Below are 19,136 nucleotides of genomic sequence, written 5' to 3' on the forward strand. Positions count from 1 at the left end.
GACTTACACTCGATGCAGACAGCTGGGGTACACTCATTCCATCCCGGAGGGTACGGGATGGTGATAAGAAGAGCATCCAGTCACCCTTTGACACTAACATCGCCAAATCCATAGTAACATGGCCAACCCTGCATTGAAGTGGGACAAAGGCCACAAGAAAATGATGATCCACAATTTTGTTGAATGCTTTTGACAGATAAAGAAAATTGCAAAGAGGATGGTCTCTAAGAGTGCTTCAAAATACACTCCTGGAAGTGGAAAAAAGAACACATTGACACCGGTGTGTCAGACCCACCATACTTGCTCCGGACACTGCGAGAGGGCTGTACAAGCAATGATCACACGCACGGCACAGCGGACACACCAGGAACCGCGGTGTTGGCCGTCGAATGGCGCTAGCTGCGCAGCATTTGTGCACCGCCGCCGTCAGTGTCAGCCAGTTTGCCGTGGCATACGGAGCTCCATCGCAGTCTTTAACACTGGTAGCATGCCGCGACAGCGTGGACGTGAACCGTATGTGCAGTTGACGGACTTTGAGCGAGGGCGTATAGTGGGCATGCGGGAGGCCGGGTGGACGTACCGCCAAATTGCTCAACACGTGGGGCGTGAGGTCTCCACAGTACATCGATGTTGTCGCCAGTGGTCGGCGGAAGGTGCACGTGCCCGTCGACCTGGGACCGGACCGCAGCGACGCACGGATGCACGCCAAGACCGTAGGATCCTACGCAGTGCCGTAGGGGACCGCACCGCCACTTCCCAGCAAATTAGGGACACTGTTGCTCCTGGGGTATCGGCGAGGACCATTCGCAACCGTCTCCATGAAGCTGGGCTACGGTCCCGCACACCGTTAGGCCGTCTTCCGCTCACGCCCCAACATCATGCAGCCCGCCTCCAGTGGTGTCGCGACAGGCGTGAATGGAGGGACGAATGGAGACGTGTCGTCTTCAGCGATGAGAGTCGCTTCTGCCTTGGTGCCAATGATGGTCGTACGCGTGTTTGGCGCCGTGCAGGTGAGCGCCACAATCAGGACTGCATACGACCGAGGCACACAGGGCCAACACCCGGCATCATGGTGTGGGGAGCGATCTCCTACACTGGCCGTACACCACTGGTGATCGTCGAGGGGACACTGAATAGTGCACGGTACATCCAAACCGTCATCAAACCCATCGTTCTACCACTCCTAGACCGGCAAGGGAACTTGCTGTTCCAACAGGACAATGCACGTCCGCATGTATCCCGTGCCACCCAACGTGCTCTAGAAGGTGTAAGTCAACTACCCTGGCCAGCAAGATCTCCGGATCTGTCCCCCATTGAGCATGTTTGGGACTGGATGAAGCGTCGTCTCACGCGGTCTGTATGTCCAGCACGAACGCTGGTCCAACTGAGGCGCCAGGTGGCAATGGCATGGCAAGCCGTTCCACAGGACTACATCCAGCATCTCTACGATCGTCTCCATGGGAGAATAGCAGCCCGCATTGCTGCGAAAGGTGGATATACACTGTACTAGTGCCGACATTGTGCATGCTCTGTTGCCTGTGTCTATGTGCCTGTGGTTCTGTCAGTGTGATCATGTGATGTATCTGACCCCAGGAATGTGTCAATAAAGTTTCCCCTTCCTGGGACAATGAATTCACGGTGTTCTTATTTCAATTTCCAGGAGTGTACTAATACATAGCTGTTACTACAGACTTGGAGATCAGCTAAATCCATGCTCATTTTGGAAAAAGGAATTTTTAGAAATGTAACTTCAAAGCTTGTAATTGGGAACTCATAATAATTTTGAAGAAACCACAAGTTGGGATTCTGGATGCTAATTGTTTACATTATCAATGTCCCTATTTATTTTCTTTTTCCTTGTTTCTTTTTCTTATTTCTTTCTTTCTTTCTTTCATAAAAGAGTTATTGTAGATGTTTTAAGGTACTTGGGAAAGTTCCATATTTTATTACATAATCAGAGGACTTTGTGAATACATAATCTCATAGACCATCTAATTTACATGAATATTTGTTTTCAGGTGAATCATTAGCTTCATCTCGATTTGGGTGACTTCTTGAAGTAACATAGGTTGAAGAGCACCATTTAAATAATTTGGAAGGTTCTTAGGCCTACATCCATAATGATTTTGGTTTAACTGATTTGTTATCTTACTAAAACACACATTCAACTTATCAGCTACTTTTCTTTGATCTGAGAGTCTGTCATTTTCTATCAGAAGAGAAATACTTTTTGATCATGACCACTCTGTCCCAGTTTCTGATCTGATGAGCTTTCAGAAAGCTTCTATCTTATTTTCTGAGCCTGAAATGTGGTTGTCAATATTACATCATTTGGCATATTACATCAATGTGTCACATATTGTGTTGTCTTTTCTCAGAGTTTGCAGTTTGTCTGTTTCCATTCTTCTGTCATTATTGTGTCAGTTGAGTAGAAGTCATTCCAGATAGATGTGTGCTTTTCTATGAGTATTTGGCGTGCACTTTCGTAGGCCTTGGTGTTGGGCAGGAGCATTAGCATTCTGATGCCTTCTATGAAGAAGGTTTCTTTCATTAAGACATAAGCCAGTCTTGAAGGCACTGTCTTCCTGACACCCAGTATTCATTCCATTTAGCGGGTTCTGATTTTCTCTAGTGTTACTAAGTCATTGTCTCTTAGTTTGTTCCACATTATGTGGATCCCACCAGTTGCTATTCGTGCTATGGCTAGTTTAAACAGTGTCATCACAATTTTTTGAGAGTTTTTGAGGCTGTTGCATGTTGTAAATTGTGTTTATTGCTGCTGTTGCTCTTTTTTTCACATAGTTGTTGAATGATGTCAGTGTTGCTTGCAGAATGACTCCAAGATACGAGGGCTAACCACAAAGTACATTACGTTTTGGAATTAAAAATAAATAAAGTATTGGAAATTTTTTTATTATATACAGATGAAAGCCACACTTAAATACTACTTTTCTACATAGTTGCCATTTAAATTAATGCACTTATCATAGCGATTGACGAGCTTGGAAATTCCTTCGTCGTAAAATTTGGCCGCCTGCACCTTCAACCACGTGGTTACCTCTTTTGGGACAGAAAAGGTGTGATTTTTGTGGATTTCCTGGAAAGAGGCACTACAATAAACTCTCAAAGGTATTGCCAAACTCTGCACAACCTCAGAAGAGCAATACAAAACAAGCGCAGGGGAAAGTTGGGCTCAAAGATCTTGCTGATTCACGACAACGCCCGGGCCCACACGGCAAATGCCACTCGTGAAGTTCTCGAATCTTTTCAGTGGGAGTTGTTTCCTCATCCGCCGTACAGTCCCGACCTGGCACCGAGCGACTTCCACTTATTCCCAGCAAAGAAGAAGTGGTTGGCTATGCAGCGTTTTGATGACAACGTACAGCTTCAAGAAGAGGTAACCACGTGGTTGAAGGCGCAGGCAGCCGAATTGTACGACGAAGGAATTTCCAAGCTCGTCCATCGCTATGATAAGTGCCTTAATTTAAATGGCAACTATGTAGAAAAGTAGTATTTAAGTGTGGCTTTCATCTTTACATAATAAAAAAAATTTCCAATACTTTATTTTTAATTCCAAAACATAATGTACTTTGTGGATAGCCCTCGTGTTTGTACTTTGGTACTACTTCTAGTGGTTTGTCTTGAAGGATCAGCATGTCTTTTGGTGAGAGTTTGCCATCTCTTCAAAAAATTGTCTGTTTAGTTTTGCTGTGGTTTATTTGTAGGTGATTTTCCACAGCCCATGATGTGAGTCTGTTAGCACCTTTTGTAGCTCTTCTTTGTCTTCTGAACCTATTATCACGTCATCTGCATAAAGTACGAGTGTTGCTAAGCTGTTCATGATGATGATCATGATGTCTGCTGTCATGATGTTGAGCGGTGTCAGACTGATCAGATCTCCTTGTTGAAGTTAAATTTTTGGATACAGTGGTGTCATCAGATAAGATTGTCATTCAATAATTAAAGAGACAAATTGGTTTGGGGAAAAAACTGTTAGTAGAGCAATTTTGGTACTTTTATGGTTTTAAGTTGGCATCACTGGGATGAGCCCTGATCAGCTGATGTATCAACATTGTTTTGTTTATAACCTCAAAAATACATTTCAAGATGGAGAGTCTGGTTAAAACATCCATATTAGTTGAGCAACGTTCTGTTATTTGTGTTTTACTTGCTGAAGGCGATAAAACAGTGAATATATACAGTAGAATGCCTAAAGAGTATGGTGAAGGTTGTATGAATCGTGCAAATTTTTACAAGTGGGTATAGCAGTTCAAAAATGGTTGCGACTCAGTGACTGACGAACACCATTCTGGCCAACTAGTTGCAGTTTGAACTCTCTCACTTGAAAGTCGAATTTATGACATTATTCGGCCCAACTGCCATGTGACTGTGGAAATGATAAGGTTCAAGGTTGAAGTTAGTACTGGTACAGTTCATAAAATTATCTGTAACAAGCTGAAGTACTGCAAAACATGTGCAAGATGGGTCCCAAAGGAGTTGATGCGGCTACACAAGAAAACAAGGTTGAGAGTGTGCACAGAGCTAAAGGAACATTATGAAAGAGAAGGTGAGCACTTCCTCGATAAAATTTTAACTTTTGATGAAACTTGAGTTCACTATTATGAGCCAGTCAAAAAGATGAAGCATGGAGTGGAAGCACACCAACTCACCTGCCAACAAAAAATTCAAAACCCAAGCGTCAGCAGGAATAGTCATGTTGATGGCATTTTGGGATGCTGAAGGTCCAGTTTTCTTTGATTATCTCCAAGAGCAGAGTACAATAAACAGCCAACACTACTCGGATTTGCTTTTAAACAAAGTGAAGCCAGCCATGTGAGAGACATGTCGTGGATCTCAGAGGATAGGTGTGATTTTCCAGCAAGACAACACATGTCCTCATATTGCTCAACTAACCTGTGAAATGACTGACATAATGGGCTTGGAAATACTGATTTAGCACCTAGTGATTTCCATTTGTTTGGAGCTCTGAAGGAGGCATTACATGGGAAGAGGTTCCAGGACAACGAGGACGTGAAAAAGTTTCTGGGGAAATTGGTTCAAACATCAAGATAAAGAGTTCTTTGCAGCTGGAATAAAAAAGCTTGTAGGCCATTGAAACAGTGCATAAATGTTTAAGGGGATTATGCTGAAAAGTAGCAAAAGTATTGTTTCGTAAAAAGAAATGCTTTTTCTCCAAATCAATTTGTCTCTCTAATTGTTTAATGACCCTTTTATTTGGATGTGGTTGTATCTTTTGTCACAAATTAATAGGGTGATTTTTTGGATAAGTGTTTTTCAGTTAATAGTGTCTACAGCTTTGCTATGGTCTTTAAAGACTACAAATATTTTTTCTCTGGATATCTTAGTGCATCTTGCACTTGCTCTATTAAGCAATTCACTGCACTTAAGGTGCTTCTTCCCTTTCCGAAACCAAACTGGTTTTCTGGTATTTTTGGCATCTACTTCAGTTATAAGTCTGCTCATTAATACGTCCATGCAAATTTTGAAAGTCGTGTTTTCGAGGGCTATGACTCTGGGTGAGTCTGGGTTACATGTTTCTCCTCTGAAAAGGATTTTGACTGTTGATGTTCTCCAGTGTTCTGGTATTTTTCCTGTGCTCTCACAGTTGTTGAATAATTCCAACCAATAGCCTTGCATCTTGTGGTAAGATTCCCTGAGGTGTTCTACATTCATGCCGTCTCACGCTGAAGGTCCCCCCCCCCCCCACCCCCCCCCCTCCCCCACCCTGCCCCACTCTTTTTTTTTTTGCCTTTGTTAGCACTTGGCATATTTCTTGTCTTCTTATAGGGGTGTGACTTTCTATTGCTCCATTGTACTGTACTCATACGTTGTTTTCTTGTGTTGGAAGTTTAGAATGGCTTCAAACTGGTTTTCCCATGAGTTCACTGAGATTCCTTTTATTGCTGGTGGTCTAGGTTTTTTGAGCAATATGAATGGGCCTCTTTGAGCACATTCTGCTTGTCGTCTAGCCTCTTCCTCTACGTGGTCTGCCTTCTTCTTTATTAGTGTTTTATATGACCACATCTGCCTGGCACATAGTGACACGTCATATTGTTGTGTTGTGGTTTTGGCTTGGCGTAGTGCCTACAGCGTCTCTTGCCCTTCATCGTAACACTCATTGTCGAATCACTGTTGTGACTGGCAAATGTTTTCTTACTGGTGCTACTGCTGATGTCCAGAGCACTTTCTGGTTAACTGCCTTTATGCATTCACCTCTGAATAATACAAGGTATATTGTGCTTGGTCGATTGGCCACTATGCAGGTTTGTTGTTGAGGCCATATCATCCTCCTTTTGGTGTTTCTAGAATCAGTTCTGTTTTAGTTCTTGATTTGTCTATCCTAGCACTGAGACCACCTGCAAGAATTACTCTTTTATCAATCTTTGTTTGTGTTAATACATCTGTTATTCTTTCAATTACACCTTCTACCCTCTTCTATGGTTGAACATATATGCCTATTATTGTGATGTGATTTGTTTTAACAATAACTGTGTTTTCATCTGTTATTGTGTCCTTTATTAATCCTAGGCATGGTTTGAGGAAAACGGAAACTCCTCCTGCAGGTTTGCCTAATTTAACATAGCATTATTGTGTTCAAAGAAAGAGTAGAGAAGTTTTTTCTTTCTAACTGTAATTGTTGCCAATGGCCTTGCCGCAGTGGTAATACCAGTTCCCATCAGATCACCCAAGTTGACTGCTGTTGAGCTAGGTTAGCACTCGGCTGGGTGATCATCATGTCTGCCGAGCACTGTTGGCAAGTGGGGTGTACCCAGCCCTTTTGAGACCAACTGAGGACTGACTTGATTGAGACGTAGCAGCTCTAGTCACAAAAATTGACAACAGCTGGGAGGGTGGTGCGCTGACCACATGCCCCTCCATATCCGCATCCAGTGATGCCGATCAGCTAAGGATGACATGGCAGTCAGTCGGTACCATTGGGCTTTCCAAAGCCTGTTCGGATGAAGTCAGTCAATTGAAGTTGTAATGCCATTTATTATCCAACATTTATTTTTTATTGTCTTAATCTGTAGATGAAAATGAAGCAGATACACATTGTGGAGGCTGTTGAAGATACTATTTACTTCAGTTTTACTGAAAACACTCTCTCACAGTTTCCTTGATAGAATAAAATTAAATACTCTGATCTTGTCATCACTGAACTCTCGCGGTTCAAGAATTTTAGAGTTTAGTCCCCACTTTCTGTCAGCATTTAGTTTAACTGACAGAAGCTGAAGTTCACAGTTCTTGTAGTCCATACATTGTTATGTTGGTGTAATACTTAAGGTCACATGGTCTTATTTGAATTTGGTCAACTACTGATATACACTTGCAGCTTCAACCATTATTAATATGCAAAGCTGCCAAAAAATCAAAATCAGACCAAATGGCAAAATAGTACTATTTCAGATCAAATCCAAGGAATGAATATTATAACATGGCTTATTCCCATGCACATATAAAATACTCAATTGAAACAAAAGCCTACTCCTATATGATGAGACCACATTTCACTCCAACAAAAACAGTGTCCCATAAAAAATGTCATTTATAATGTTAGTACAAAAGGTCAACACTTATTTTATAAAACTATATAATAAAGGAAATTAATTTCTGCAAGCACAAATTCAGTTGCTTCTTACTCCTAACACTACACACATAAATACAAATGAAGTTAATTTGGTTTATAATAATTTTAGGATGTTTATGGGACAACTGATTTTTTTATATGAATTGCCAATACCTTCAGGTGAGTCTAGAGGAGAATAGAAGTTTCCCACCGATTCTGTACATTCATCTGGCTGTTGTAAACCTTGCAAGAAGTTCCTAAGAAGAGGTGTTCTTTCTGTATTCAAAGCTGAAGAAACTGTAAAGAATATGAAAAATATAGTTGCTCTACAGTAAATACACCACCACAATAAAGAATATAAATGGATCTAAAAACCATAATTTCATACATTACTGATGAAAATTTACTATCAAAAAATGAACCAAAAACACTGCCATACTATGTGTAATAAGTGATGACAAAATATTAAGTTCTTAAACATCCACAGTATAAACATAAATGCAAAACTTTTTAAGATATTAAAAAATATTTCTACACATAATATGAAGTACATAAAGTCATGTTTCAAAGGGGAAAGAAACTAGAGGCAATAAACATGTAAATTAAGATATAATAAAAGCAGGTACATTCCAACAGCCCAATAAATTCAATCCATATAAATAATGTGTGTAACACAGGAGTAATTGAATATGTGAGATATAGATTATTAAAGTACTGTTACCTTATGAATTCCAACACTAAAATTTGAATGGTTTCTGGATCACATGTCTCTGAAGATTTTGGTGACGCTTCAGTCAGTCCAGTTTATGTGATGTGGCTTTCAATAAAGACACAACATTTATAGTTGTAGTGGACAATTGAGGTTCAGTTTCAGCATCAAAATGTCAAGACGATGACAAAAAAGTCTGATGTTGACTTTAATTTCTTTTGATATTTGGTCACACAGGTCTTCGTATCATTGCAATAAATTCCACTTCTCTCTTCACTTTAGTCCTTTGCTCCACCATTGTAACTGCCAATTCAGTACCTATCATTCAGAGAGCCCTTGTAATCTTCTGTGTTGTCAGATCTTTTGCAAGGTGAACTTCCTAGATATCAGTTCCCTCTCTCTTATTACCCTCCGTGACTGCCATGAGATCCTCATCACTTAACTCCTTACAGTAAGACTTCAGATCCTCATCAGCATCAATTACACCAATTTACTATCCCATGCCCACTTCCTCTTTAGTTGCTCTGGTAATGCAACTTGATAATTAATTTTCTAAACTAACACAGCATTAAGCAAAAGTTTTATTCATCGATTTTTGAGTGACATCATTCCACACGTCTCAAACTGCATCAATCATCACCTTAATCTGAAACTGTTGTCAGAATGTTTTGATGGTAAGCTCATTACTTCGGTCACCTTCTTCAATGAGCTTGGAAGACATTCAATACAGATTGTAGGCCCTAAATGTTTCTTAGTCCTTTGGTGGCAATATGAAAGTGTTGCCAGAATTCACAAAGAATCGCTATTTTCATTTCATTTAGTTACACGAGGTGGATAGGCTTGGAGCACTAACAAGGAGGAGGAAAACTTGAACAGAATCTCTAACCTCCTCCTCCTCCTCCTCCCCCCCCCCCCCCCCCCACCACCACACACACAAATACTCCTACAACTTCAACTCTTCACTCAGTCCCTTAGCAACATAAACTGAAAATGTCATCCAGTCTTTTTACATTCCATTTATATTCCATCTACGGTGAATAAGCAACCTGCCAAGGGCACCCAAACCTGGCGACAAAGAGGAGCAACACACAACCCACCTTGCCCCCACGCCCTATACAGTTCTCAGGGAAAGGAAAAATATAGCGTAATCAGGTGTTTTCCTATCAATAAAATTATTACATAGGTTACTAGCAGTATTCGAACTTGAACTTTTTTATGGCTATTCAGAAATTGCCATCTGTCTTCCAAAATATTAAAAATACTCCACCTCTACAAACTATCGTAGTACCAGCACCCGTGCAACCTTCTCTTGCCAAATCTCTTCAAAGACATTGAATTTTATGAATTGTATATCGTAATATAATTTAACTGCCAATTCACTGAGATGTTTCCTCTTTAGCAGCCTTATATCTAAGAAGTTTCTACCTTCAACAGAAATGAACATATGGCCAAGCAATTATTCCCAAAATAAACCTATTTTCTGCAGGTTAATATTCTAATTTCATGTTTAGCATTTTGCTGCAACACCTCATTCAGTACAGCAGCCAAATGGACATACCTGAAAGGAGAAAGTGCCTGGAAGTTGCCCATTAATTCCAGCTGAGATTTTGGGTAAACTTCAAATACTAAACTCAACATTGAGTTGTAAAGTCTCGAAAAGAAAATTCCCAGAAGTCATAAAACACCACACTTGACATTGCCAGCCAAAAGAACTAACAAGTATGCACTTCCCATACCTTTGGTGTGACATCAAACCAGCAAGCTTAATTAACATTCATTGTCAAACACTTTGGGCTGGATTCTAGATGAGATGTTTTCAAGAGTACACGAGTGGCCTTCTGCACATAGCTCAAGGGACACCAAACTGGATTTTCACCATCATTTTCAATGGTGCTAAACTCATCACTTGGTGGACTCCAGAATAGAGAAAGAATATAATGTGAAATAACGAATTATAGTGGATGTGTGTAGGTAATAATAAGACCAAAAAACACAACACAATGCTACTTGTGCTCAAATCTTCACACACACCTATACGCCACAACAATGAGATATTCAGAAGTGTAGCGCCTACTTCGTATCTTCTCTCCACACAATATTCTCCTGTCATTAGACTTAATGAGGGAGACCACAAACTGAGTCATTTTATTTTTCCCATTTTCAGAAGTTCAAAGCCCCCCCCCCTCCCCTCTCCCCCCTCCCTCACTACAGTGTTGTCTTCAGTGAGCAGAGGTCCACTGGTGCAAATGGCTAGACACCTTTTGGGGATGCATTGTTACAACATGTTTCACAGGTACTCATTACTGTTAATGTCTCTCCACAACTTTTGTGTCAGTTGACTACAATGCAGAACCCATTGTAAGTCCTTTGCTCAAATAAAATGTAGAGAAACAATAAAACGTTTTTGGAATAGTCTAATTCTTCCTTCTTATAGTTACTTATTAATGAACCAGAGTAGTACGATAACATGTATTCTACGCAGCAAAAGACTGTTGTAATAAATAACGAAATATAAGGATCTATAAACTAAAGATTATGGAACCCTAGGTACCTTGCATGTAAGCCAGAGCATGTGCTTCTTGAGGAAGCACTCTAAAATCCAGAAACCACGCTTCTCCCCATGCCAGAACAAATGATGTGAGCACAAGTAATACTTGGAAGACTGGTGATGATGCAGTAGCCCACTGAAATATTTTAAATAAAACATTTTATAATACTAAACTTATAGTAACCTGAATTCCCAAATCAAATTTAACACAATCAGCAACTATAGACAATGTTTCAAAAAAGGAAACGGAACTTGGCAATCAATCATAAATCTAACGTGTTTCTTTTATTTTTTTAAAAAAGTAGATCTAGATTTCAGCTATTGAATAGCTGCCTTCAGTGCATTTAAATCGAGTCTCATAGACTCGTCAAGCTTTTGACAAAATGTTATTTATTTTTATTTACACTTCAAGTTTCGTAGGACCAAATTGAGGAGCAAATCTCTAAGGTCATGGAATGCGTCAGTACATGAAATTACAACATAAAAGTAATAACAGATAAAAATAAAATGTTTATGAAACCAAAATAAGTCAAGCCATAAGTTTAGTAAATGCAATCAACAATACAACAAGAATCAGCTTAATTTTTCAAGCAACTCCTCGGCAGAATAGAAGGAGTGACCCATGAGGAAACTCTTCAGTTTTGATTTGAAAGCGCATGGATTACTGCCAAGATTTTTGAATTCAAGTGGTAGCTAATTGAAAATGGATGCAGCAGTATACTTTACAGTGTACACCTTTCTGCACAAGAGTTAAAGAAGTCCAATCCAAATGCAAGTTTGATTTCTGCCACGTATTAACCAAGTGAAAGCTACTTATTCTTGGGAATAAGCTAATATTGTTAACAAGAAATGACAGTAAGAAATATATATATAAGTAGACAGGGGTCGACAAGAGGTTCGTGAACTTACACCACTTATTGCTCGAACCACCCATATCTGAGCCAAAAATATCCTTTTAGAATGGGAAGAGTTACCCCAAAATATAATACCATATGACTTAAGTGAATGAAAATAAGCAAAGTAGACTAATTTTCATGTCGAACGATCACTCACTTCAGATACCATGCAAATAGTAAAAATGACAGCATTAAGTCTTTGAACAGATCCTGAACGTGGGCTTTCCACAACAGTTTACTGTCTATCTAAACACCTAGAAATTTGAACTGAGGTTTTGTTGAACAGTGTGTTATAAACTGTGATTTAGCGTTAGTTTATTTTCTACAAGCCATGAACTTATGTCATGAACTGCACTATTTGAAACTGAGCCAATGTTGCACGCAACATCCCTTACTACCAAGCTAGTGTCATCAGCAAACAGAAATATTTTAGAGTTACCTGTAATACTACAGGGCATATCATTTAAATAAATAAAGAACAGGAATGGCCCAAACACTGATCCCCGGGGCACCCCCACTTCACCGTACCCCATTCAGACACCACATCACAGCCATTCTCAACAATATGAATAATGACCTTTTGCTGCCTGTTGCTAAAGCAAGAAGTGAACCAATTGTAATCTACTCCCCATATTCTGTAATGGTCCGATTTCTTGAGCAATATTTTGTCATCAACACAATCAAATGCCTTAGTTAAATAAAAAAAAATACGCCTAGCATCGGCCTTTTGTTTAACGCATCCAGTACTTCACGCAGAAAAGAAAATATAGCATTTTCAGTCGTTAAACGACTTCTAAAGCCGAACTGTACATTTGACAGCAAATCATGTGATATAAAATGATCAATTATCCTTACATACACAGCCTTTTCAATAACTTTACCAAACACTGATGGCATAGAAATAGGTCTAAATTGCCTACATTACCCCTTTCTCTCATTTTATAAAGCGGCTTTACCACTGAGTACTTTAATTCAGGAAACTGACCATTCCTAAACGAAAAATTACAAATATGGCTAAATACAGGGCTAACATGTGCAGCACAGTACTTTAATATTCGCTAGGCACTCCATCATATCCATGAGAGTCCTTCGTCTTCAGTGATTTAATTATTAACTCAATCTCCACTTTGTCTGTATCACAGAGGAGTATTTCAGACATCAATTTCAGAAAGGCATTTGCCAAGAGTGTTCTATGATTCCCTGTAGAAACTAAATTTTTACTTAATTCACCAGCAATGCTCAGAAAATTATTGTTAAATCTCAGTAACAGAAATATTTTTACTATCAGCTGACTATATCATTGACCTTGTGCTGCTGACCAGACAGTTCCTCCACAACTGACCATATGGTTTTAATTTTTTCCTGTGAATTAGCTGTTCTATTTGCATACCACATACTCTTTGCCTTCCTAATAACATTTTGAAGCACCTTACAATACTGTTTGTAATGGGCTACTGTAGCATGACTGTGACTACTTCTAACATTCTGATATAATTCCCACTTTGTTCTACATGATATCCTTATCCCACTAGTCATCCACCCAGGCTGCCTTTTACTGCTAGTACCTCGTTTAGAATGTTCTAATGGAAAGCAACACTCAAAGAGCATGAGAAATGTGTTAAGGAAAGCATTATATTTGTCATCTATGTTATCAGCAATATACACATCCTGCCACCCTTGTTCCTCGACGAGGTTTAAAAAACTCTACTGCTATTGGATTATAACTTTCCTACATAGTTTGTAATTATATGTGACATTTGTTTGAGTACAAAAGCATTTTAGTGTTAAAATTTGTGCATCATGGTCTGCAAGGCCATTAACCCTTTTACTAACAGAATGCCCATCTAGTAATGAAGAATGAATAAAAAATATTGTCTACGGCTGTGCTGCAGTTCCCCTGCACCCTACTTAGAAAAAACACAGTCTGCATCAGATCATATGAATTTAGGAGATCTACCAACATCCTTTTTCTTGCACCATCATACACAAAATTTATACTGAAGCCACCACATATAACTAGTTTCTGGTACTTCCTATAGAGTCAATCAAGAACTCTCTCTAGCTTGAGCAGAAATGCCCTGAAGTCAGAGTTAGGGAACCTATAAACAACAACAACAATTAGAAGTTTAGTAAATTCAACTGCCCCTGCACAACATTCAAATATCTGTTCAATGCAGTGTCTTGATACGTCTATGGACTCAAATGGAATACTGTTTTTTACATACATGGTCACTACCCCACCCCACAAGGAGCCCCTTGAAAAACAGCCAGCTAATCTGCATCCTGGTAAAGATTGTTGTTGTTGCTGTTGTGGTCTTCAGTCCTGAGACTGGTTTGATGCAGCTCTCCATGCTACTCAATCCTGTGCAAGCTTCTTCATCTCCCAGTACTTACTGCAGCCTACATCCTTCTGAATCTGCTTAGTGTATTCATCTCTTGGTCTCCCTCTATGATTTTTACTCTCCACGCTGACCTCCAATACTAAATTGGTGATCCCTCGGTGTCTCAGAACATATCCTACCAACCGATCCCTTCATCTAGTCAAGTTGTGCCACAAGCTCCTCTTCTCCCCAATTCTATTCGATACCTCCTCATTAGTTATGTGATGTAATCTTCAGCATTCTTCTCTAGCACCACATTTCGAAAGCTTCTATTCTATTCTTGTCTAAACTATTTATCGTCCATGTTTCACTTCCATACATGGCTACACTCCACACAAATACTTTCAGAAATGACTTCCTGACACTTAAATCTATATTCGATGTTAACGAATTTCTCTTCTTCAGAAACGCTTTCCTTGCCATTGCCAGTCTACATTTTATATCCTCTCTACTTCGACCATCATCAGTTATTTTGCTCCCCAAATAGCAAAACTCCTTTACTACTTTAAGTGTCTCATTTCCTAATCTAATTCCCCCAGCATCACCTGATTTAATTTGACTACATTCCATTATCCTCATTCTGCTTTTGTTGATGTTCATCTTATGTCCTCCTTTCAAGACACTGTCCATTCTATTCAGCTGCTCTTCCAAGTCCTTTGCTGTCTCTGACAGAATTACAATGTCATCGGCGAACCTCAAAGTTTTTATTTCTTATCCATGGATTTTAATACCTACTCCAAACTTTTCTTTTGTTTCCTTTATTGCTTGATCAATATACAGATTGAATAACATCGGGGATAGGCTACAACCCTGTCTCACTCCCTTCCCAACCACTGCTTCCCTTTCATGTCCCTCGACTCTTATAACTGCCATCTGCTTTCTGTACAAATTGTAAATAGCCTTTTGCTCCCTGTATTTTACCCCTGCCACCTACAGAATTTGAAAGAGAGTATTCCAATCAACATTGTCAAAAGCTTTCTCTAACTCTACAAATGCTAGAAACGTAGGTTTGCCTTTCCTTAATCTTTCTTCTAAGATAAGTCTTAGGGTCAGTATTGCCTCATGTGTTCCAACATTTCTACGGAATCCAAACTGATCTTCCCCGAGGTCGGCTTCTATCAGTTTTTCCATTCGTCTGTAAAGAATTTGCGTTAGTATTTTGCAGCTGTGACTTATTAAACTGATAGTTTGGTAATTTTCACATCTGTCAACACCTGCTTTCTTTGGGATTGGAATTATTATATTCTTCTTGAAGTCTAAGGGTATTTCACCTGTCTCATATATCTTGCTCACCAGATGGTAGAGTTTTGTCAGGACTGACTCTCCTAAGGCTGTCAGTAGTTCTAATGGAATGTTGTCTACTCCGGGGCCTTGTTTCGACTCAGGTCTTTCAGTGCTCTGTCAAACTCTTCACGCAGTATCATATGTCCCATTTCATCTTCATCTACATCCTCTTCCATTTCCATAATATTGTCCTTAAGTACATCGCCCTTGTGTAGACCCTCTATATACTCCTTCCACCTTTCTGCTTTCCCTTCTTTGGTTAGAACTGGGTTTCCATCTGAGCTCTTGATATTCATACAAGTGGCTCTCTTTTCTCCAAAGGTCTCTTTAATTTTCCAGTAGGCAGTATCTATCTTCCCCCTAGTGAGGTAAGCCTCTACATCCTTATATTTGTCCTCTAGCCATCCCTGCTTAGCCATTTTGCACTTCCTGTCGATATCATTTTTGAGATGTTTGTATTCCTGGTAAAGGAAGCCTCTGAATTGACAAATTATTTAAGTGGCGCTTCAATATAATAATAATTTCAGAATCAACATCTATAAGTAGTTTATTAACTTTATCTCTAATACCTCTTATACTTTGATGAACTATGCTAATTCCTTTTCCACTTGGAAACTCTAACCCTCTGAAGATGAGTCCTTAGAGTGACTTCCTTTAAGCAGTTATACCTATCAGCTCACTTCAATCTAAAGAAGGTGCAGCTGTAACACCAACTACGACAGGAATTTTTCCATGAGTGATCCCACCACCATCCACTACACTGTCACCTAGAAGCTTTGCCAGCCTCCCCTTCCCAAACCTATGACCTTAGGACCTACACGGTCAGATGAGTCAGAATCTGGCCATTTATGTCCTAACGTCATATAACCACGTTTTAATGCACTGAAGACAGCTATTCAATAGCTGAAATCTAGATTTCCAGTAAAAAGATACACATCGGATTTGCAACTTACTGCTGGATCCTATCTCCTTCTTTTGAAATTTAACATAAATTGCAAGCTCAAGAGTCATATAAAATTGAAAATTTTATACAAATCCATGAAACCATGTGTGTAAAATATTTATGAAGTAGTAAAATATAAGAAACACATCACATTATATGTTGGAAGTTGATGAAAGTTAACAAGATGTGCGAGTAAGGTACTTACATTGTAAAGAAAAACTTTTGCAATTAAAAAAGCACAGGTGCCTGCCGTTGATATCTGAAAATAAAATGTATCTTATAAAATGAGTTGTGGGTATAAACATTCTAAGCAATGGATAAACACGAAGTGTTACTTACTGCTATTACACACCAGTGTCTGATGTACAACAAACCATAAAAAAGAAGAAGAACCACAAATCTTGAGGAAGCAGCCATCTGCAACAAAGTAAAGGAAACCACGTGTAGAAGCTTAAAGACATGAAAATTGTTATGGAAAAGTGAATACTTCACTAATTTGTCCACCACAGGAACAGTTACATCTGATAGCCATCAAATTATCAAGAAAGTAAGATTAGAAGTGATTACTTCAATTTTCTTCCATATCTAATCACCATCTTCCATAAATATGGAATTGTCACACACATATTGATATAATCTTATTAGGTTTTCTTGGCAGAATTTATTTATGATGTATTTTCATATGTTCAACAGGGCTGTTGATTACTTTTTTATGTATAACATTTCAACAACCAACTCAGTCATCATCTTCAAGTGCCATGAGCTGTGCTATTACGGGTACTTGCTGCCTGGACTCCAACCAGACTGTGAAATATTGTTGGTGTAGCACTGCTAGTTACAGCTGAGTTTGACTCCTGGTACTTGCTGTGCTCTTTGATCCCCATTTGTACAGTGCTGACATTATTATACTGTAAACTGCACATTGTTGCAGTATTTTCCAGTTCTAGTGAATGAGGTGGCCAGCAAACAATTAATAAATTGAATTCCAGACCCCCACTCCTTGTCTGCATTGAAACCTTTATCCCAGCTTATTAGATTTCTAACTTTTTTTTTTTTTTTGACAGACTCCTTAATTACACTGCCCTAGAAATTTGGCATTTGTACCACAAAACTGGGCTCATCATATTTCTTTTTATGATTATATTCAAGGCAACACTCAGTGACAGCTGATTTACTTAGTTCTTTTGTTCAGGTGTGCTACTGATGTTCCCTCTACCGCTTCTCAATTGTTCTAAAGTCTGCCCCAGGTCTGACATCACACATTCACATGGAATACTGTATACATACACCTTTAGGAAACTTAGGTAATCTTTAATATTACGAAGAGGATTTTTGCCTTTGTTGACAGGAGTGAAATACATTGGATGCCATATTTCCATAGGACCTCTTAGCAACAAATAAGCCTGAGCTAATAATGGTCATCAAAACAGATACAGGGGTAAGCGAACACAGGGTTGTTGTAGTGAGGCTGAATATTGTAACTCCCAAATCCTCCAAAAATAAACAAAAAATATACCTATTCAAAAAAGAAGATAAAAATTCACTTGATGCCTTCCATAGAGACTATCTCCACTTCTTCCAAATTAACAATGTACCAGTAAGCGTACACCAGATGTGGCTTGAATTCAAAGAAATAGTATCGACAGCAGTTGAGAGATTTATACCAAATAAATTAACAAACGCCGGAGCTGATCCCCTTGGTACACAGAACAGGTCAGAACACTGTTGCAGAAACAACAAATAAAGCATGCCAAATTTAAATGAATGCAAAATCTACAAGATTGGTGATCTTTTGCAGAATCCTGAAATTTAGTGCAGATTTCGAAGAAAGATGCTTTTAATAGTTTCCACAATCAAACTGTCTCAAAACCTGGCAGAAAATCTGAAGAGATTTGGTCATATGTAAAGTATGCTAGCAGCAAAACACAATCAATGCCTTCTCTGGGCAATAGGAACGGAAATGCTATCGATGACAGTGCTGCTAAAGCAGAGTTACTAAACACCGCCTTCCAAAATTCCTTCACCAAAGAAGACGAATTAAATATTCTAGAGTTCAAATCAAGAACAGCTGCCACCATGACTAACGTTGAAGTAGATATCCTCAGAGTAGAGAAGCAACTTAAATCACTTAATAAAAGCAAGTCTTCTGGTCTACACTGTATACTAATTAGGTTCCTTTCAGAGTATGTTGATGCAATAGCTCCATACTTAATGATCATGTACAACCTCACTCGACGAAAGACCTGTACCCAAAGACAGGACAGGCGACACCAATATTTAAGAAAGGCAGTAGGACTAATCCAATAACTTACAGGCCCATATCATTAACATCGATTTGCAGCAGGTTTCTGAAAAATGTATTGTGTTCAAACATTATGAATTACCTTGAAGAGAATGATCTATTGACACACAGTCAACATCAATTTAGAAAACATCATTCTTTATTTGTAGGACTGATCTCTCTATTTGTCGGTAAGGATCATCATTGAAAGGGAACAAAATTTTCTTGATGCCCATGTGTGACAATAGGACCACAGAATCACCCTGTCTCAGGGCTTCTTGTTCTATCTTGGATACATTACATCTATGCGTAGGTGCTTTCGTTAGTGCTCTACAGGTTCTGCCATAGGGACGTAGCCTTAGCAGTGGACGAGATAACAGGCTTTCTACTTCTAATATAGTGACATCCAGATCCGTGGCCTTGTCGTCATTCACAGAATAGTAACTCATTTTCAGATGGTTGGATTTGTTGCTTCAAATCCTTTCCTTCTCGCCTAAAATACGTAA

The 19,136-nt window shown here is 39.2% G+C and overlaps 1 protein-coding gene across 2 annotated transcripts in view; it reads right to left on the reverse strand.

Annotated features, from left to right (window-relative positions):
* Positions 1 to 19,136, reverse strand: part of LOC126469938 (steroidogenic acute regulatory protein-like) — a 175,218-nt gene that overhangs the window by 78,497 nt on the left and 77,585 nt on the right. For both annotated transcript variants that reach the window (XM_050097340.1, XM_050097341.1), the window contains 4 exons: positions 16,689 to 16,766; positions 16,555 to 16,608; positions 10,849 to 10,981; positions 7,763 to 7,885 (listed from right to left, as the gene is read on the reverse strand). In XM_050097340.1, coding sequence (XP_049953297.1) covers positions 7,763 to 7,885; positions 10,849 to 10,981; positions 16,555 to 16,608; positions 16,689 to 16,766 — 388 coding nt within the window. The remainder of the gene's footprint in view (positions 1 to 7,762; positions 7,886 to 10,848; positions 10,982 to 16,554; positions 16,609 to 16,688; positions 16,767 to 19,136) is intronic.

Source organism: Schistocerca serialis, chromosome 3 (assembly GCF_023864345.2).
Source record: "Schistocerca serialis cubense isolate TAMUIC-IGC-003099 chromosome 3, iqSchSeri2.2, whole genome shotgun sequence".
Classification (NCBI taxonomy): Eukaryota; Metazoa; Arthropoda; class Insecta; order Orthoptera; family Acrididae; genus Schistocerca; species Schistocerca serialis.